The 16,948-nt window shown below is 51.5% G+C and overlaps 1 protein-coding gene across 1 annotated transcript; it reads left to right on the top strand.

Moving 5' to 3' along the window:
• Positions 1 to 10,861: 10,861 nt before the first annotated feature.
• STMN3 (stathmin 3) lies at positions 10,862 to 13,196 on the top strand. Its single transcript, XM_009812355.2, has 4 exons — positions 10,862 to 10,970; positions 11,435 to 11,610; positions 12,442 to 12,633; positions 13,137 to 13,196. The coding sequence occupies exons 1-4, from the start codon at positions 10,889 to 10,891 to the stop codon at positions 13,194 to 13,196; spliced, it is 510 nt and encodes a 169-aa protein (XP_009810657.1). The 5' UTR covers positions 10,862 to 10,888.
• The last annotated feature ends 3,752 nt before the right edge of the window (positions 13,197 to 16,948 follow it).

Raw genomic sequence — 16,948 nt, 5'->3', positions numbered from 1 at the left:
TAACCTATGAAGTCTTAAAAGATTCAACCCAAGGAGAAAGTAGAGGGAGTTGCAACTACAAAACAAGCCTTTGACAGAACAGGGAGCAGTTAATGGTAATAAAAAAGCTCCTGTTCCAAACACACACTGAAAATTTGTGGATAGTGTTAATATTATTCTGAATTAGACTTACTTTCTACAATTTTTTTTTCTTTTTACATACAGTGTTGAAGGAATAGGACACTTGGAGACTGGAGAAAAAAAAATAGGAAAAAAGGGAAATCTCTGTCTTTTTAACTGAATTTAGAAGGCACTGCCTGTGGCTTCTGCCCCTGGCCAAGGCAGAGCGCCAGCAGCGACTCAAACAACCTGTAGTTCCCTGCAGCTGCTGGAATTGTTTGGAAGTGTCTGCATTGCAGCGTGCTGGGAGATTTGGGGTGTTTTCAGCCAGAGGGGATGTGCAGCCGGGAGGATAACGTCTGGCATGAGAGGGCCAGAGCCTGAGAGGATTGCGTGGGATCGCGTGGGATCGCAGCCGCAGGCCCCGAGGTGGGATTTGTGCAGCCATGGTCGGATGGGTGCAGCTGGCGACAGGGACTGGGGAGGGTTCCTTGGTCCCAGATGTGTGTGTGATACTCTAAAAGCACAAATGCATTGGCCCCTAGCAACAGCCACAAATGGAAATGATAGAGAACAGAATAGAAAGGGAAAAGAAAAGAGGTCCTGATGCCTGGGTGGGGAGGGAGAAGTCCCACTGAATTCAGAGGGCTCCATTCTGCTCTTCCTCTTCTACTTTTACAGCAGTTTCCCCCCCCCCAGACTGCACCCCCTTTTGTGCCCCAGTGCTGGTGCAAAAAAAAACCATGCCTAAAAATGCCGAGCCTGTCTGGGATACCTCCTCCCTTCGCTGTTTGCCCCAAGCTGCTGCAAGGTTCGGGGTCAGGGTTTTCCACCTCAGCCTAGCTAAGCCGGACCCCAGACCTGGCCCTGCGGGTGGGCACCGCCTTGGAATGGATGGTTTGAAAACAACATAAAAATCAATGAATTTGCTTATTTCTGCTTTCAGCAAGGGAAAAAGCAGTTTAGCCCATCTAGAGCAGACAAGAAAGGGAGGAAGAGGAGGAAAAATCATCTTTTGCCAGCGCCCGGCTGGGTGTGTCTCCTCGCCCCCCCCGCGGAGGGTCTGTGTTTCTGGCAGGCAGTCTTGCCTGGGAGGGGTCTGCCGTCAAAGCCACCCAGGAAAGGAGGCCTGATACGCTAATTAATATTCTGAACTAGTGACCCTGCTTTTTCTTTCCAGCCCTTCCCTTTCTCTGGGCTCTCCAGCCTCTCCCCGCCGCGGATGGCTGCAGCCCCCTCCAGCTGAGTCAGTCCTCCCTCCCCGCAGCATTGCAGCACCTCCGCAGCTCCCTGCGCTCCTGCTCCTGCAGCACCCGCGCCGCTCCCGCCGCAGCAGCATGGCCAGCACCGTCTCAGGTAGGACAGACATCTTTTGGGGGGGCTTGGCATCAACCTGCTTATAGAACCATCAGGTTTTATTTTTTTATTGTTATTCTGAGGGTTTGGGTGGATTTTTTCCATGCGTTTCGGGGGAGTTCTCTGATGAGGAGGCAGCTGGTATGGCAGCATTGTTCCCCTTCCTCCCCCATACACACACCCCTCTGATGCAAGATAGCAAGTGGGCTTTTTATTTTAATATGAATACACATGTGATAAACTTGCCAATTTAAAATATTGCTGCCGTTACATTGTGCCATAAGAAGATGCTGCTGCGTGCCAATTAATTATTATTTTTGTAACATGATGCAGCTTTCCCCCCCCCCCAAGAAAAAATTGCATGCTGTGTAGCTGGATGCAGAGAAATCAGCGATTGCATTTTGTTTTGTGAAGATCATGTATTGCCTAAATTGGTAATGGAAAGAAAGACACGGACAAGAGACTGACAGTAATGCCCTAGAAAATGACCCCAAACCCAACCAGAATAACCTGGATGGGTTTCTGTGTGTTCTCAGGGCTTCCCATCCCTAGATTTCTTCCACAGCTCGCATTTCTTCGTTAGAAGATGCTACAGGGGAGCGGTCCTCTGACGGCGTTGGGTGAAAGCAAATGCTGCAAGGGAAGCCCTTCCTCCCTCCTGCAGCAATAACGGGGATCACAGCGCGGCTGCCCAGGAGCCTGCTGCCGGGGTCGGGTTTGGCTGCAGGACAGCAGTCTGCCCTGAGGATGCTGCACCTCTTCGGTCCAGCCGTTTCCCAAAGATGTGTCTTGTCCCTTTGAACTGGGGAGGAGGGATTCAAATGGCTGAAACTGGGAACGTGGGTGAAGAAGAAAAGCCTGAAATGGTACAATGAACAGTGGGTGGGTTTAGAGGGTCTTTTTCTTTAAAAAAATCTGAGTTTTCCCTTGAAATGGCTCTGAATTCTGCAGTGCACGAAGAGGGGCTTGGGCGGGGGAAGCTAAATCCTGGAGGATGTAGGGCTGAACAGGACCAGCAGACAAAAAGGAAAAGCAGGCAGTGCTTTGTGCCCCCCCGGGCAGGGAACCAGCCAGAAGGAGACCAGGCAACACTTCTTGCTTCTTTCACTGGCCTTTGCCCGTGTCTCCTGCTGTGCATTTTCTATTCCTTTCTCCTTTTAAAAACCAGTAGATGCAGGGGAGAGAAGGACAGGGGGCGGGGGGGGTGGGGGGTAAGGGTGCAGCTGATCCCGAGTGGGCTTTGCATGCAATTAAAGATGGTAAAGCAGCGTTGTAAAAATGTGTCTCTGTGATAGAAAATCTCCAGCTATTGTATATATTTCTGCCAGCATCCCTGTCTCAATGAACGCGTGCAGCAGCGCACGCTCGGGAGGTCCCACCCATCTCCCTGCCTTCCCTATGGAACAGGATTGGACCTCATTTGCAGAGTGGGGGTGGGAGGGACGGCTCGGGCTCACCAGCCATCTAAACCAAGGTTGCATCGAACTTGAGATGGACGAGGTGGTGGATGAAGCATGCGTAGGCATAATGTGCATTTTCCAGTTGGTGCATTCTCACCCTCCCAATCCACCACACGCTGATGGCGTATTTCGTCTTCCTGAAGATGCAGTTTTACTGTCAAAGGAGACTTAGGATCATGAAGAAGCATGTGCTTCAAAGAAACCATGCTTCCTTGTGGCTCAAATCAAGCAGAGAAACAATTTAAAGGAGTAGAAAGTTATGGGAAGCCAGAGCTGTGGCAGGAGGAAAGGGAATAGGACAATGTTTGCCAAGGGAGGGAGCGGGGCTGAGCCTCGCCCAGCTGCCTTTGCAGGGAGCAGCTGCCCATCGCCTATGGCACTTATAGCAGGAATGGAGAGTAGCCTGGAACGGCAGGAGAAAAAGGCAAGCAAATCCTTCAATTAAGGAAAGAGCCTTGTTTGCTTTCTTCATTATTTTCTTCTTTATCCGCAGCAAATCTGTGCTGAAGGGAGAGCAGCTGTAATTGTCTGCAGCTGATGCCCGGGGGCTTATCCCCCTTGGGGAGATTTTCTTGGGTTTGTTTAAACAAACAAATCCCTGGGATCAAAAGAAATGTCCTTGCTTCCCCCAGCCCAGCAGTCCTCTCTCTTTTCTCCCTGCCACCTCAGGCGTTTTCTCCTGGCTGTGGTGGTGGTTTGGTGCTAGAGCAGCGGAATCGGCGGCACATGCTCAGTGCAGGCTCAGCTGCGGTGCTGGCCTTGCTGCTGGGCAGACCTTGCAGGGGCAGAGCCCTCGCACCTCCTCCCCACAGCATCTGCACCAAGCGTTGTGCTTTTGTGCACCGCAGAAGGGGTGTCCGGCTCGATGCTGCAGGGCTACGTAACTTTCCCCACCATTTGTAGGCATCTGGGTTGAATAAAGAGACGTGAGGTTATGAAAGGATGCAGTGACAGCCTCATGGGCTTTTCTCCGACGTGAGCGTGTCTGAGAAGGTGGAGCCAAGAGGAAGCACCGATTTGTCATTCCTGGCCTCACAAATGGGCATGGTAAATGTGCCTTGATAGATCCTGAGATTTTCTCCTCCTACACTGATATGGGAGAGTTGTGGGACTTTGCATAGGTCTGGGCTAACCCCTTAACCCCTTTTCTGTGCTGGTGAACACCATACGGCATTGCCCTGGCCTGACACTTCTACTGCCCGTGCTGGAGAGTCACAGGGCTTTCCATCAACCTCTCCATCTCTCTGCCTTCTCAAGAAATCACTATTTTCTTTCTCTTCAGGTGTTCATGGAGTGTATATGGTCTTAGAAATTTATGGTGCTTTTATTGGGACTTCAGTTTTACAAGCCAAGAGAATCTATTGTAGGCATTTAAAAAAAAAAAAATAGCACTGTATCTGAATGAGGGATCTAACTCCTTAGAAAACCTTTGTTCTTTCTAAAATATAAATCATATCTTCTTTGATGGTACCATGTAGAGTCCGTGACGATCCCTCAGATATCTCAAGCAGGGGCTTTCTTGGGGCCTATCAATGCTGGTTTAGATCTGGTGAAGGCATTGTTTTATCACATGAATGCATTCTCCTTCTGCAGAGGATGAGCTGAGATTTAGTGGTCTGATGTGGCAACTGGAAGGCTGCAGGTGAGACCTTTGTGACAGCAGTGTGGGCAGCAGGATGGATTGCAGCTCCAAGCTTTTTTAGGGTGAACGGGGCTGATGATTCTTGGTGACAATACCTGGAGGGACCTGAAGCTCACTAAAACTACTATACCCCTAAATTAACGGGAAACTACATGCCTGCCTAATCCCAGTTGCCCTACTGAAATGGGCTTTATTCTTTCAGGTGTAAACCTACATGTAAAAAAAAAAGTCTCCTATCCAGAGGGGAGTTAAACTGATGGTCAAATCTTTGCCTGTGATTTAGAAATACAAAAGAGCTGGAGAGCAACCAAAGACCACGTGCATGTGCTGCAGTGCTTTGGCACATCCCTGCTGGTGAAGAGCTGCTCAGCATATTTCCAAACAATCCTTTTATTATTTCAAGGTGCCTCTACATGTTTAGTGCTGTACTAGAGAGTCTTATATTCTCTGAATGTGTTTATACAAATCATACCACTGTATAATGGGCAAGAACAAGAATCCTCAGTTAATGCAAAGCAAACCAAGATCCAAAGAGACCAAATGCCTGTCTGTGGTCACACAGCATGTCTGTACATGACACATCATGGCACTGGACTCCTGTCTTCGACTGTCTCATGAACTCCTGCCTTATCTGGTCCCCAGCTCCCCTGTAGCTCTTTGTCTCACCCAAACCTGACCATCTGAATGTATGTTTGCCCCAACTGCCCAAACATTCTGGGACAGCTGTCTCCATGTGGCTCCTTCCTCTGCTTCATCAAATAACCCAGGTCATGCTTCTCTCCTTCCTGACAATCAGTCACCCACCCAAGGCAGGCTGCCGGATTTCTGCTGCGCAGCTTGGGCCCTTCTCTCTTGCTGAGCCCATAGAAGAGGAGATTTCCCTGGTTGTTTTCCTGAGGGCAGCCCACATGTTCCAGTGCTACAACTTGAGTGATTTGCAAAAAATCCATTGGCTGTGCGTAACACGGGTTGATGTGGCATTCACGAGCTGCAAATGAAACCTAGGGGGGAAGGAGCCAGGTGACTGGAAACCATTCCTGGGTGATGGTTTAGCAGATGTCCGACAGAAGGCAGAGTAACCCTCGCATCTGCCTGTTCTCATGGATGATTCCACATGAGCCCGTGGTAACTCAAATCTCATGGTGAGCCGCTGAGATGGTGTATGGCATCAGTGTGGGGTACAACCGCTGAGCTGAAAAAAAAAACCCACTAGTGTTTTCTAGTTGTGTGAGCTCTCCTGCTGACCTGTTTTTGGAAGCTGGGGAGCAAGAAGATGGAAATGAGTCAGACTGAAGTGAAGGTCTGGCTGTTATTTTTATGATAGGATTCACAGTAGGTGAGAATGTCTACAGTCTGTTGTACTGTCGAGGCTTATCAAGGACTATGGTTGCTTTTCTTATGTACGTGGCATTGCAGTCTTCGTGCTGAAGGACTTGGTTCCCTGTCTCTCTAGCTTCTCTACCTTCTGTTTGTGCTTTGCCTACATCTATAATTGGGCTGTTCTCATTTTTTCATGATATAATATTCTTTTAGGAAGCAATTTTTACTTCTCCGAAGTTATCTTTGCAAACGAAATTATTTTCTGGTAATAACCTTCCTTTGACCTTGCTATCAGACATAGCACGTCCAGTCTCATCCATTTAAATTGCCTGAATTCACATAAATTAGTCTTGCTGTGCCTCTGGTTCATTATGAATGACTCTGTATCGGTGTTGTGCCTAAACGGCCTCACTCTGTTTCGCTGGACATCATTAAATACCAAACAAAAAGATAGGCTGCTCAGACAGTCTACACTTTAATGTTACCTGGTTAGGAAGCAGAGAACAAAACTTCTAAATGAATAATAGATGGTGAGTCCCGCTGTCCCAGCACATCAGGAACGGGAAGAAGGTTCCTGTTGCTCATGCACCGCACCCGTCCCCAGCCGTTCCTCCATCTCCTGCACCACAGCTGCTTGGCGAGCAGCTGGATAGTGTCTCGGGGGATTAACTTGGAGCTAAACACTTTAGATGGATCAATGCTGTATATAGCGCTCATGCGAAGCTGCAGGGATATGGAAATGCAGTATGTGCTGTACAGCGCTAGAGGGAGCACAGGCAATGAATCGCTAGAGAGAAAGCAAGCTGGGAGCACCCTGACCCTCTTGGTGGGCTGGTGAAGACCCGGGTTATCTCCCTTCTTCTCCTTGCAACAGGAAAAAAGTCATTTTGCCCATGCAATATATACAGTGCAGAGAGAAGTTAGATGAAAAATTTTAATAAAGATTAATTGTTGCACGGGGTGTGCAATGGAATATAAACAGAGCAGGATCAGACTGCTGATTGCAGGGCATAAATATTCAGAAATGTTGAGGAACTGACTGCACCTTTTTAGATAGGGTTGTAGCTTAATCGCTACTCAGGGTCCTACAAAGCCAACAAAATGCAAGTTTACCCCACTTTACAGGATGCGACTCTGATATATTTTCTATAACTTCTACAGTTCATTCACTTATTAATTTACGCAACTCATTTATTTGCAATGTTTCACCCCAATTCTAATACGAAAGCAGTGAAGCGTTATGACTTAGCGATGAAGACCATACCAGAAAGAACTTGCTAGTGATCCTTCTGCTGCAGTTGTTTGCCTAAAAACAAATGGAAAATATCAGTAATTCATACCTGAGTGAGTGGCCTGTCCTAATCCTGCATCTGCCAGTGAGACAGAGCTCTTGTGGCACCTCTGAGACCAAAGTGATACTTTGGTATGAAGTGCGCCAGGAACTGAGTCAGATAGCCTTACTAATTTATACACATACACAATATTTGCTCGGTGTAAGCTGAATTTATTTCTACTAACTCAGCAGAAGTAAAAAATGCAAACAGATGCTTAAATAAAAAGTTCAGTATTTCCTGTCTAATTGTTCTTAAAATATGTACATTTGCACACTGGAAGACACACAGTCTTTCCTGGAAGGGACTTGTTGGCCATGTCATATTCTGGCCAGCCAGCTATCTTATCTTGGTTCAAGGATTTTGTCCACTGGCATAAATATCTATGTATCTATCTAGATAGTAAATATCTCTATATCTAATAGCTTATATCTATTAGCAAATGTGAGTGCAGATACTTCTGAAGTCAATTTTAACGCTGAGGTTTGCAATGCTGATCTTTTACCCCCGAGAGTTTTAAGCATGCCCTTTCTGATGCAGCTGTGATTGCAACATAGTCTTGCTTCAGGAGATCTTGGGTTTGCTCTTCATTGACACAGTCTCCTAAATAGTGACCCAGAGGTTATGTTTCTTACTTTTATTTATTGAATCAGAGGATCTACCTCTCCTCAAAGGATGCCTTTTCTTATTTTAGCCTATTACAGTGTGCTGGACACACGTACCGCCTATTGTTTGTCACTGAACGTGTCAAATAAAAAGCGTGTGAGGACGAGGGCATCGCTGTGGATGCTTCTGTCTCCCACGGCTGTAACCGCTGGCTCCGGAGCAGCCGCGGGGGCGGGGTGAGGGGCCCATTTATTTCTCAGGGCGTGGATCGGGGTGAATTCTTCAAGGGTCGGTCCTTCCCCCTTTTCATGTGGAAGTCCCTGGCCTTGGCTGGGGGGTCCCCCGCGGTGGTGCTGAACGGACAGTTCCCGGGCTGGGGGGCCGGGGGGCGGCGGTGCTGAACGGACAGCTCCTGGGCCGGTGGTGCTGAACGGACAGCTCCCGGGCCGGGGTCCCGGGGCCGAGCGGACCCTCCCCGGTACCGGGCCAGGGGGGACTCGGGCCGCTGCCGCCGGTGCCGCCGCTTTCCCCGTCCCCGCCGGCAGCGGGGAGGCTGGAGCGGGTTTGCCCGGCGGTGAGGGCTGCCCGGCCGCTCGGGGCTCTTCGGGCTCCTCCCCCGCCGGTCTCCGGGGCCCGGCAGCTCCCAGTCCCGCTCCCCCGCCCCGTGTGCCCGCATGCTGCTAATTGCATCTGATGGCTGGCGCCGGGGTGCAGCTGCAGGCTCCAGCGCCGGGAGAAGGACGCGCAGCACCGCCATAGCTCATTAAAGCACTGCCGCAGCTCAGTGAAGCGGTGTCCTTTTGTCCTCTCGCTCCTTTTCATTTTAATTGACGGAGAGGGACGGTCAGTTTGCTCTACAGACGGGAAAGCGGGACAGGGAAGATCCCGACGGAATGGAGGCAGCTGTGAAATCACTCCAACAGACCTCCTGACAGGCAGGGACTGCAGCACACACTCATCTGCAGAGAGGACCGTGAAACCAGTACTGGGGAGACCTGCTGAGGTTCAAGTAATGAAATACAAAGCACTGTGCTCTGTAACAAGTGCTAGGAGACAATTAAACGAATGGGTCAGGGATGTGGCACATCTGCTTAATGTCTTGGTTTCACCCAGGACCAGACATAATGGTAGAGCAACGACCTCCGTGCATGGCTCGTTTCTATTAAACGATAATGTCTCTCATTGAGTCCAGGGGACCCTCCTCTGGGCTCCCGGCAGCACATTATGAGATACATTAGGTTACTGCTGCATGCCACGACTTGTAGCACGATCCAGCACTCTCAGAGGCTTTCCAAAGACTTTTTTCATTAAGAACAAAATCAAAGATGTCCTGCTCTGTGGCTGGCACTGCTGATGTAAACTGTTCCTATCCGGTTTACATTTAACAGCAAGACTGGGCAGGGTATTAAAATCAGAATGTGGAGCAAACTGGAGAATGTTCAAGAAAGATCTGAGCTTCAGGGACTGCTGGTTAGCAAAAGGAGGGTGTTAATTAGGACAAAGTTCTGTACCTAGGAGGGAAAATAAGTGCAAGTATGAAGTGGGCATATGAAACCACTGTTTTTACACCTGAGTAGGTGCGGGAAGGCAGAGGAGAAGATCTGAAAGGTGTTCCTGAGGGCATATGGTACAGAGGATAGTTTTTTTCAAAACTGTTCTGCCTTTCATGCCTTTTCCTATCACAAAGTTTTGGGGATTTCCCTTTCCTGGCCTGGTGGAGGGTCTTGCTATGAAGGCGGCATTGGCAGCCAGGCTGCAGATTCACCTCGGGCCTGAGCTCAGAACAGGACCTCAGTACGGAAGGGACAGACCAAGACCAGAAGCACAGGGACATGTGGGAAATCCAGAGGCAGAGCCAAGGCTGGACACCAGAATGCCTGTGCCCTGTGGTGGGGGCAGGAGGAAGGGCAGCACGAGGAGGCTGAGGGCAGGTCTGGCAGGACACGCACCCATGAAGCCTCTGTCCCCACGTGCCTGGCTGTCCCCTGAGCAGCCAGTCTGGGGCAGAGCCTCACAGCATCCGTCAGACAGCAGCACCCACCACCGAGCCTCAGCTGCTGACCTGCGACATAGCAGTGATGCTGTGAGGGTTACACTGATGTGATAAAGAACCTGACAGCCTGACAGAGCGCCTCTCTGTTTTCAAGTCTTCCTTCTATTCTGAGGTTCTTTGTCAAGTGTGTGCTAACAGTTCGCTGTCCTGAATGTGCTGAACTCCAAAAACACAGGTGAAGATTGCCCCAGAAGCAGACCCACTGCAAGCTGTGGGTGCTGCTGCCATTAGGGCAGCGCCTTGTGCACTCCTGATCACTGAGGATGCCGTGGTGCGTCCTCTGGTCACAGGAAATGTTGAGCAAACTGGACAGCTCGCAGCAGCGGAGCTCGGAGGGATTGTGTATTTCCCTGTCCTTTGCAGGGGACAGCATTTACTGTGATTGCAGAGCGGTATCAACCTCTGCTTCCGTGGGCCAAGGTGGTGACAGAATCCACTTACGCCCTCCCTTACCTGCTGCTGCAGGGAAGGAGGTACCTCGGGAAGTCAGGTTACAGCCCTTCCCCCCGTGAGCAGCACCCCTGAACCATTTCTTCACTCAGATGTCCGTTTGTTCTCCACATTGCTGACTGCATCTTGCCTCTTCACCCTGATGTCAGAAATGCTGATTTGTGAAATAGCAGGAACTTGCCGGGGGTTGGGTGATGTTTCCAGGTGTTGATGGGCGTCATTTTACCTCTGAGTCTGGAAGCGGAATGGAGAAAGGGTCTGGGCAGCGTTCAGCTCCTTTGGAGGGAAAATCCTCCACAGAAACTTATACCCCTAGACGTGGTAAATTCCTGCTGTGTGCCTTCCCGTGACATTTGCCACACTGGCAGCTAAGTTAGTCTGCTCTAGAACAGACACTCCTTGGGAACCTTTTGGCAAGCTATGGCAGCCTGGAAAAGCCTCCGTAGAGTCTGGTAGCTACAAATGGGTTTCCTTGTGTCTACTTGCTTCTTTTCTCCAGGAAAAAGAGCTGCCGTTGCTGTTAGGTTCTCTTCTCATTGTGATTTCTTCTTTTTCAGCCTACAAGGAGAAAATGAAGGAGCTGTCTCTGCTCTCCCTCATCTGCTCTTGTTTCCACACCCAGCCGCATCCTAACACCATCTACCAGTATGGAGGTAGGTGACCAGCTCCCGCGGAAGCCACAGCATCATTTGCATGACACTCCTGCAGGCAGTGTGGGAGCTCATCAGCGCGCTGGGCTGTCCCATCCCAGAGCAGCAATCTGTGCCTCAGCCCGGGGTCTCTCTGTTTAGTCTCCTTTTACAGTTTATTTTATTAATGCAACCCACATTTTCCCAGCAAGACACAGCTTGCAGTGGCTGTCTGCTTCGTACTGGGGTGACATACGCTATATTAACAGCAGTACAGCCTTTCTGTAATTATGCTGTGAATTTAAGTTAATTGCATTGACTTGGGGGGGATGAGGCTGATCGCTAATCGGGAAATTTTGGAGGTAGAACAAAATCAGCTGGGACAGGACATGGGAACACCCTAATTCCTATGTGAAGAGCTCGGTGCCCTCAGGTGAATGAGTGTCACAGGTCCACAGAGCTCCTGATTTGTTTTTTCCCCCCTAAAGATATGGAGGTGAAGCAGCTGGATAAGAGGGCGTCGGGCCAGAGCTTCGAAGTGATCCTGAAGTCCCCTTCAGATTTATCTCCCGAGAGCCCAATCCTTTCCTCCCCCCCCAAGAAGAAGGACCTGTCCCTGGAGGAGCTGCAGAGGAGGCTGGAGGCTGCAGAAGAGAGGAGGAAGGTAACGAGATGTCCTGTAGAAGCAGTGACTTTTCTGTGACGGGTACTAGTTGCACCAAACCCTGAAAGTGGCCTAGCAGGGGCAATCTAAACCGGCTGGAAATAGTGTTCTTAGACTTCTTATATTCCACTATAAATCGTCAGGTGAGACATGGGAGTCGCGGCCTGAGGTTCTGCAGCCTGGTTTAGGCAGGGAATTGGATTTGATCATCATCATCATCACCCTCCTGTTCTTGAAGCCACCCAGTACGGGATCCTCTTGGACCTTGTGCCTGTGACCTGGCTGGCAGCACTTCTTGCCAGCTAATGCCGCAGGAGGTGTAGCAGTTGGCCACGCATCCGGCTTAAACGTCAAACCTAAAGACAGCCTTGCGTTTCTAACAGCGGGCTGTGCCGCATTTCGTTGTAAGTGCGTGCTGTGTAAAACGTCTTCTGGTGAAAGCTATTGAAAAGGAGAAAACCGGCAGAGTAAGGCAAAGTGTAAAAGTTACGAATGTTGGTGGGTACGGGGAGAGCAAGCTGAAATAATTGAAAGAATGAGGTGACACTTGGAGAGGGGGCTCTGCACCCTGACGCATGTCACCTCGGTTTTGCTGAGCCAGTGGGCACAGCGTTGCATTGCTGGCCTGCCTGGAGCACTGGACCCAGCAGACATTGCCCCAGAGCAGGTAAAGGAGTCAAAGCGTCTTCCAAGCAAGAGCGTTATGGGATGGAGGGGGGTGGCAGAGGGCTCTTGAGCAGAGGAGATGGTCAGAAAGCCTCTCTGGGGAGCTGAAGGCTAGAAGATCCTCTTCGGTTGCCTCACGCCTCTCCCGATGCCTTGCCTCGGCAGACCCAGGAGGCGCAGGTGCTGAAGCAGCTGGCAGAGAAGCGGGAACACGAGCGGGAGGTGCTGCACAAGGCGCTGGAGGAGAACAACAACTTCAGCCGCCTGGCCGAGGAGAAGCTCAACTACAAGATGGAGCTGAGCAGGGAGATCCGCGAAGCACATCTCGCCGCCTTGAGGGAGCGGCTCCGCGAGAAGGCGAGTGCGATGCCCCGGGAGAGGGCGGGGTGCTGGTGCCCATGGTGGGGTTGGGGGTCTGGTCCCTGCAGGGTCATCCCAGAGTGATGGGCACAGGGGAGCGGGCGTTTCGTTGCTGGTGGAAATCGGGCTGCGGAGCAGCTCCGCTCCGGAGCAGCACGAGAAGGGGGGACATGTCCTTCAAGGTCAGTAGAGAAAATACCGTCTGACTGATCTTAGTAAGTGCAAGCTCAAAGGCACAGGATCAGGCCCACTCCGTGTCCAGGGGCTGCGTGGCCAAAGGGCTTTGCAGAAGAGGGGAGCTGTTTGCATCACCTCCAGTCTCCCGCAGATGAGATGCTTCGCTCCTCCCAGGTGTCACCCACTGTCCTTGGGGTGTGTCGGCCGGGAAACTGGTCCCTTTTTTTTTTGTCTGGTGCAAACCCTGTGTGCAGGAGAGAAGGAACACAGGGACTGCAAGAGCAGACAGTGTTAGCCGGGTGTCATCTCTCCCGTCTTTGCAGGAACTGCACGCAGCTGAAGTTCGCAGGAACAAGGAACAGCGGGAGGAGATCTCTGGATAAAGGGCTTTTCTACACATCTAGCACCTGATTCCTGTTAACAAATCAACCAATCGACCAACCAACACATTTTATTTTGTTTGTCTAGATGCGACATTCGGTTCTCCATCCCCCCCTCCCCTGGTGTTCGTCCCCCAGCTACACGCTTCTCTATCTCTGCATCCTTAATCGTCAGTACTTGTGGGGATTCACAGCTCGTAGGGACCTCTAAGCAGAATAGCAACTAGTTCACATGAAATAGAGAATCGATCAGTCAATCAAACAGCTTCTTTGGAGGGTTTTGTCCTTTTTTAAAAAAATATTTCTTAAACTGATGTAAAAAAAAATTAAGATATTAATAAATTCAACCAGCAGTGTCACGGAGATACGGATTTCTTATCCAGGGCTTTTACTCCTCTTGGTGTTTGCTCTGAGCCAGGTATCAGTTTCAGAACAATGGGAAGTAAGTGATAATTTCTGTGTGTGAAGTGGAATAGGGAACAGCCCCATGTCTGCCAGCAGCAGGAGAGAGGAATGAGAGAGGGACAGGATGGCTCAGGACTCGTGCCGTGCAGACCCCCCATCCCGTGGCTGTACCTGGAGCCAGCCCAGGCAGGCAGTGACCCAAAGGCCTCATCTGTGGGTGATTCTTTGGTAGCCCGTGTGGAAGTAGGTGAGGGTCTCCACCCAGAGCTCAGTGCCGGGTGCCACGTCACGGCAAGTCCCCGTCACGGCAGGCACCGCCTGATGCCCTGGTTGGCCCCGGGCTGGAGGAGCCCGTAGACTGAGCTGCCCTCTCCTCAGCAGAGCGGGGACCGAGAGGTCTTGGCTGAGCAGCCCGGGAGAACCACAGACAGTGATTGCATCCCCGGCTCTGCGGGAGCCCTGGGAGAGGGCGCTCGGTCTGCGGGCTCTCCAGCATTCCCAAAGCGTGAGGTTTCACTCCAGTAAGAAGGCAAATCAAATAGAGGCAGTGCATGGTTGTGAAATAGCCTTTTAGTGAACAGAATAATCATCCTTCCCTCTTCCCAAAGATGGATGTGACTCTTCGGTGCCATCACAGGGCAGACACCGAGACCGGAGACGGCCAGAGGAGCCCCGGAGCTCTGGCTCGTAGGCAGCACCCCGGGAGGCAGGGCACGCCGGCTGCCTGCCTGCTACCTCCAGACCGGTGGCTTTGGATGAGTGGGAGCTAAGAGGGGAACAATTCTGCAAAGTAAGGGTGAAGAGATGTCCCCATGCGCATTCCTTGTCTATCTTTGGCTTCTCAAGGCCTGTTTATAAGAAAAAAATGTCTCTTGATGGAGGTAGGGATGAGCAGAGAAGGTGCAAGCATGGCAGTAATGTCTGATCTAAGCAGGTGACTGTCAAAGCCCAGGGACTTCCTCCTCTCCTGGAGTCATGGCTTATGGAAATAGCCACGGTCCAGGCAGGCGCCGTGCCCTGCGAGCAGCTGCCGCCCTCCCGCTGAGATCCACAGACCTGCTCGCCTTGCCCCAGCTCTGCTTCTGCCTTGGAAAACTCAGCGGAAACGTTGCATCTGGAGAGCAGGGAAGGGCCACCGTCGGGCGAGCGGGAGCACGGTCCTGCGGCAAGGTTTGGCAGAGCACTCGGTGGAAGCTGCTTTCATTTGAGGCAGAAGGTAATGAGAATTCCCCTCTGTCCAGTGCTTAGAGATTACCAGGTTGGTACTTTTTTAACAGACCGGTGCCGTGTTTCGGGGACACGGCGCAGGGTGCCTGGAGGGTATTTACACCAGGGCACTGCTCCCCTCCGCCTCGCGATGGCCCCTCCATCCTGGCTGCCCTCTCAGACCCCCAGAGTAAACCAAAGGGGCATCCAAGGCACCAAGACGCTTCGTTATTAGTAATTGGTGTCCTCTGCACGCTGTGCCTCCAAAGAGCCGTCCTGTGGGTGGGCTGAGGGACTCCCGCGGTGGGCTTTGCAGGATCCTTGGGGAATAATTTCAGCGCACAGGGGGTGCAGACGTGGGCAGGGGCAGCCCGGCAGCGGGGCACGGGCACAGCCCAGCCCGGGGCTCCCCAGGGACCGTGCTCTGCACGGCGGTGCCAGGCAGTGACGAGGAGCTAGAGCAGACGAGGGCTTTGCCCGGGGAGTAACGATCCCCTTGCCTCTCCTCCCCTCTGGAAAAGAAATGGTCGCTGAGTCTTGTCAGAAGCTGAAGTTTTCTGCCTACCCTGTGCTTTGATTAGGTAAAGAATTGATTATGGCCTGGGGCGAGCATCAGGCGGTCACAGAAACCCCACGGAAAGCCAAAGAGCAGCAGCTGCTGGAGATCAGGTCCCGGGGCCCTTTGCTCATCTCCCCAGAAGTCCCAGCTGGATTCGGGAGAGATCCCTCGATGGCCACGGTTTGATGTTAGGGGACACTCTGCTCCCAGAAGGAAAGGCTGCCTTCCTCCCAAACCCCTCCGCTCGGGCTGGGGGGAGGACAGGACTGTTGGAAAGCCCCAGCGCTTTCGAAAAAAATAAGATTTGGGGCAAAGAGGAAGGAAACTGAGGGTTGAATTTCTTAACAGTAGCTAATGATCAGTTTATAGTAGCAGCTGTCTTAGATGAGCATCTGTGTAGAGCGCGGCATCACCGCCAGCATCACCTCATTCATATAGTGACAAATTTTAAAAAGTTTAAAAAAAAATAATTTAAAAGTAATTTAAACGAAATGTTTGTGTGTAAGAAATGGTTGAAACTGTCAGATGTCTGTGTCCCGCGTTGGTGGGATCTGAGAAGGTATCTGCGAGATATTAACCCTGTCCTACTCTCTGTGGTGCTGAGTGTTTGCTTGGTGTGTAATTCTGACCTGGAGCTTGTTGTAAATACTGGTTTTAGTACTATGATTATTATGATTATGATGATTATTATTATCAGAAATGTACTCATGAGCAGGAGTTTAAATCAAGAGAAATGACCGTTTTTCGCTCCCTCCTTGGGGCTCAGGAGGAGCGGGAGGCTGGGCCGGGTGAAGGCAGGGTGCCGTGGGGTGGGATGCCAGATCAGAGAGCAGCTAGAAAATCATGGATTCGGGAGCTGGAGGCAGCCGAGTCCTGCGGGCAGGGCGGTGAGAGCGGGGTCGGGCTGCTCCTCGTGCTGGGAGGAGAAGGAAGGGCTGAGAGGTGGGATAGAGGTGGTGCTTCAATTCTGGTACATATAATTTAGTGTTAACCCAAACCTCCTCGTGTGAGGGGGTCCAGGCAGCCCCGGGGGAAGCCGGAGGAGCTGCGAGGTTTGCCGTGTGCTGGAGGAGAAGCGGTTGGTGGCAGGCTGCCCTGGTTAGAGCCGTCCTCCCCAAACAGCTACTGAGCCTCTGGACTCGGTTCCTGCCTGACTCCTCCATCCCGATCCTTTGTGCTGCCCTGCGCCCGCTCTCCTCCCCACCCCTGGAGGCCAGCCTGGATCTCAGGTGGGGACTTCTTCTTGCAATAGCTTTGCCTGGCGAAAAATCCCACGGGAAACGCACAGGAGAGCGGCCTGGCACACGGTGCTCATGCAGGTGTGAGCAGTGAGAAACTCGTTTTTCTCACTTCCGTCGGGTCGGTGCTGTGAGGGGCAGTGGATGTGGCTGGAAAACGTGTTTCTGCAGGGTCAGCTCCTGCGTCAGAGGAGCAGGGATGTGCAGGGAGAGTTTTGCATCGGTAACGTCAGGGGACCGGCTCTGTTACTGCTGCCGAGACGCCTCGCGCCAAGGAAACAATCTCATCCGTGGGGCCCAATGCTTTAGGTGTAGCAGAGCCATGTTTGCCCGGTGCGGATGAATGT

The sequence above is a fragment of the Gavia stellata genome, chromosome 20 (assembly GCF_030936135.1).
Source record: "Gavia stellata isolate bGavSte3 chromosome 20, bGavSte3.hap2, whole genome shotgun sequence".
NCBI lineage: Eukaryota > Metazoa > Chordata > Aves > Gaviiformes > Gaviidae > Gavia > Gavia stellata.
Note: the sequence above shows the minus strand (reverse complement) of the source record. Positions and strands in the feature narration are given on the sequence as shown.

Coding starts and splice junctions, on each gene's coding strand:
- STMN3 (XM_009812355.2), top strand. CDS start 10,889: ATGAAGGAGCTGTCTCTGCTCTCCCTCATCTGCTCTTGTTTCCACACC. Junction 10,971..11,434: donor CACCATCTACCAGTATGGAG/GTAGGTGACCAG, acceptor TCCCCCCTAAAG/ATATGGAGGTGAAGCAGCTG. Junction 12,634..13,136: donor GGGAGCGGCTCCGCGAGAAG/GCGAGTGCGATG, acceptor CCGTCTTTGCAG/GAACTGCACGCAGCTGAAGT.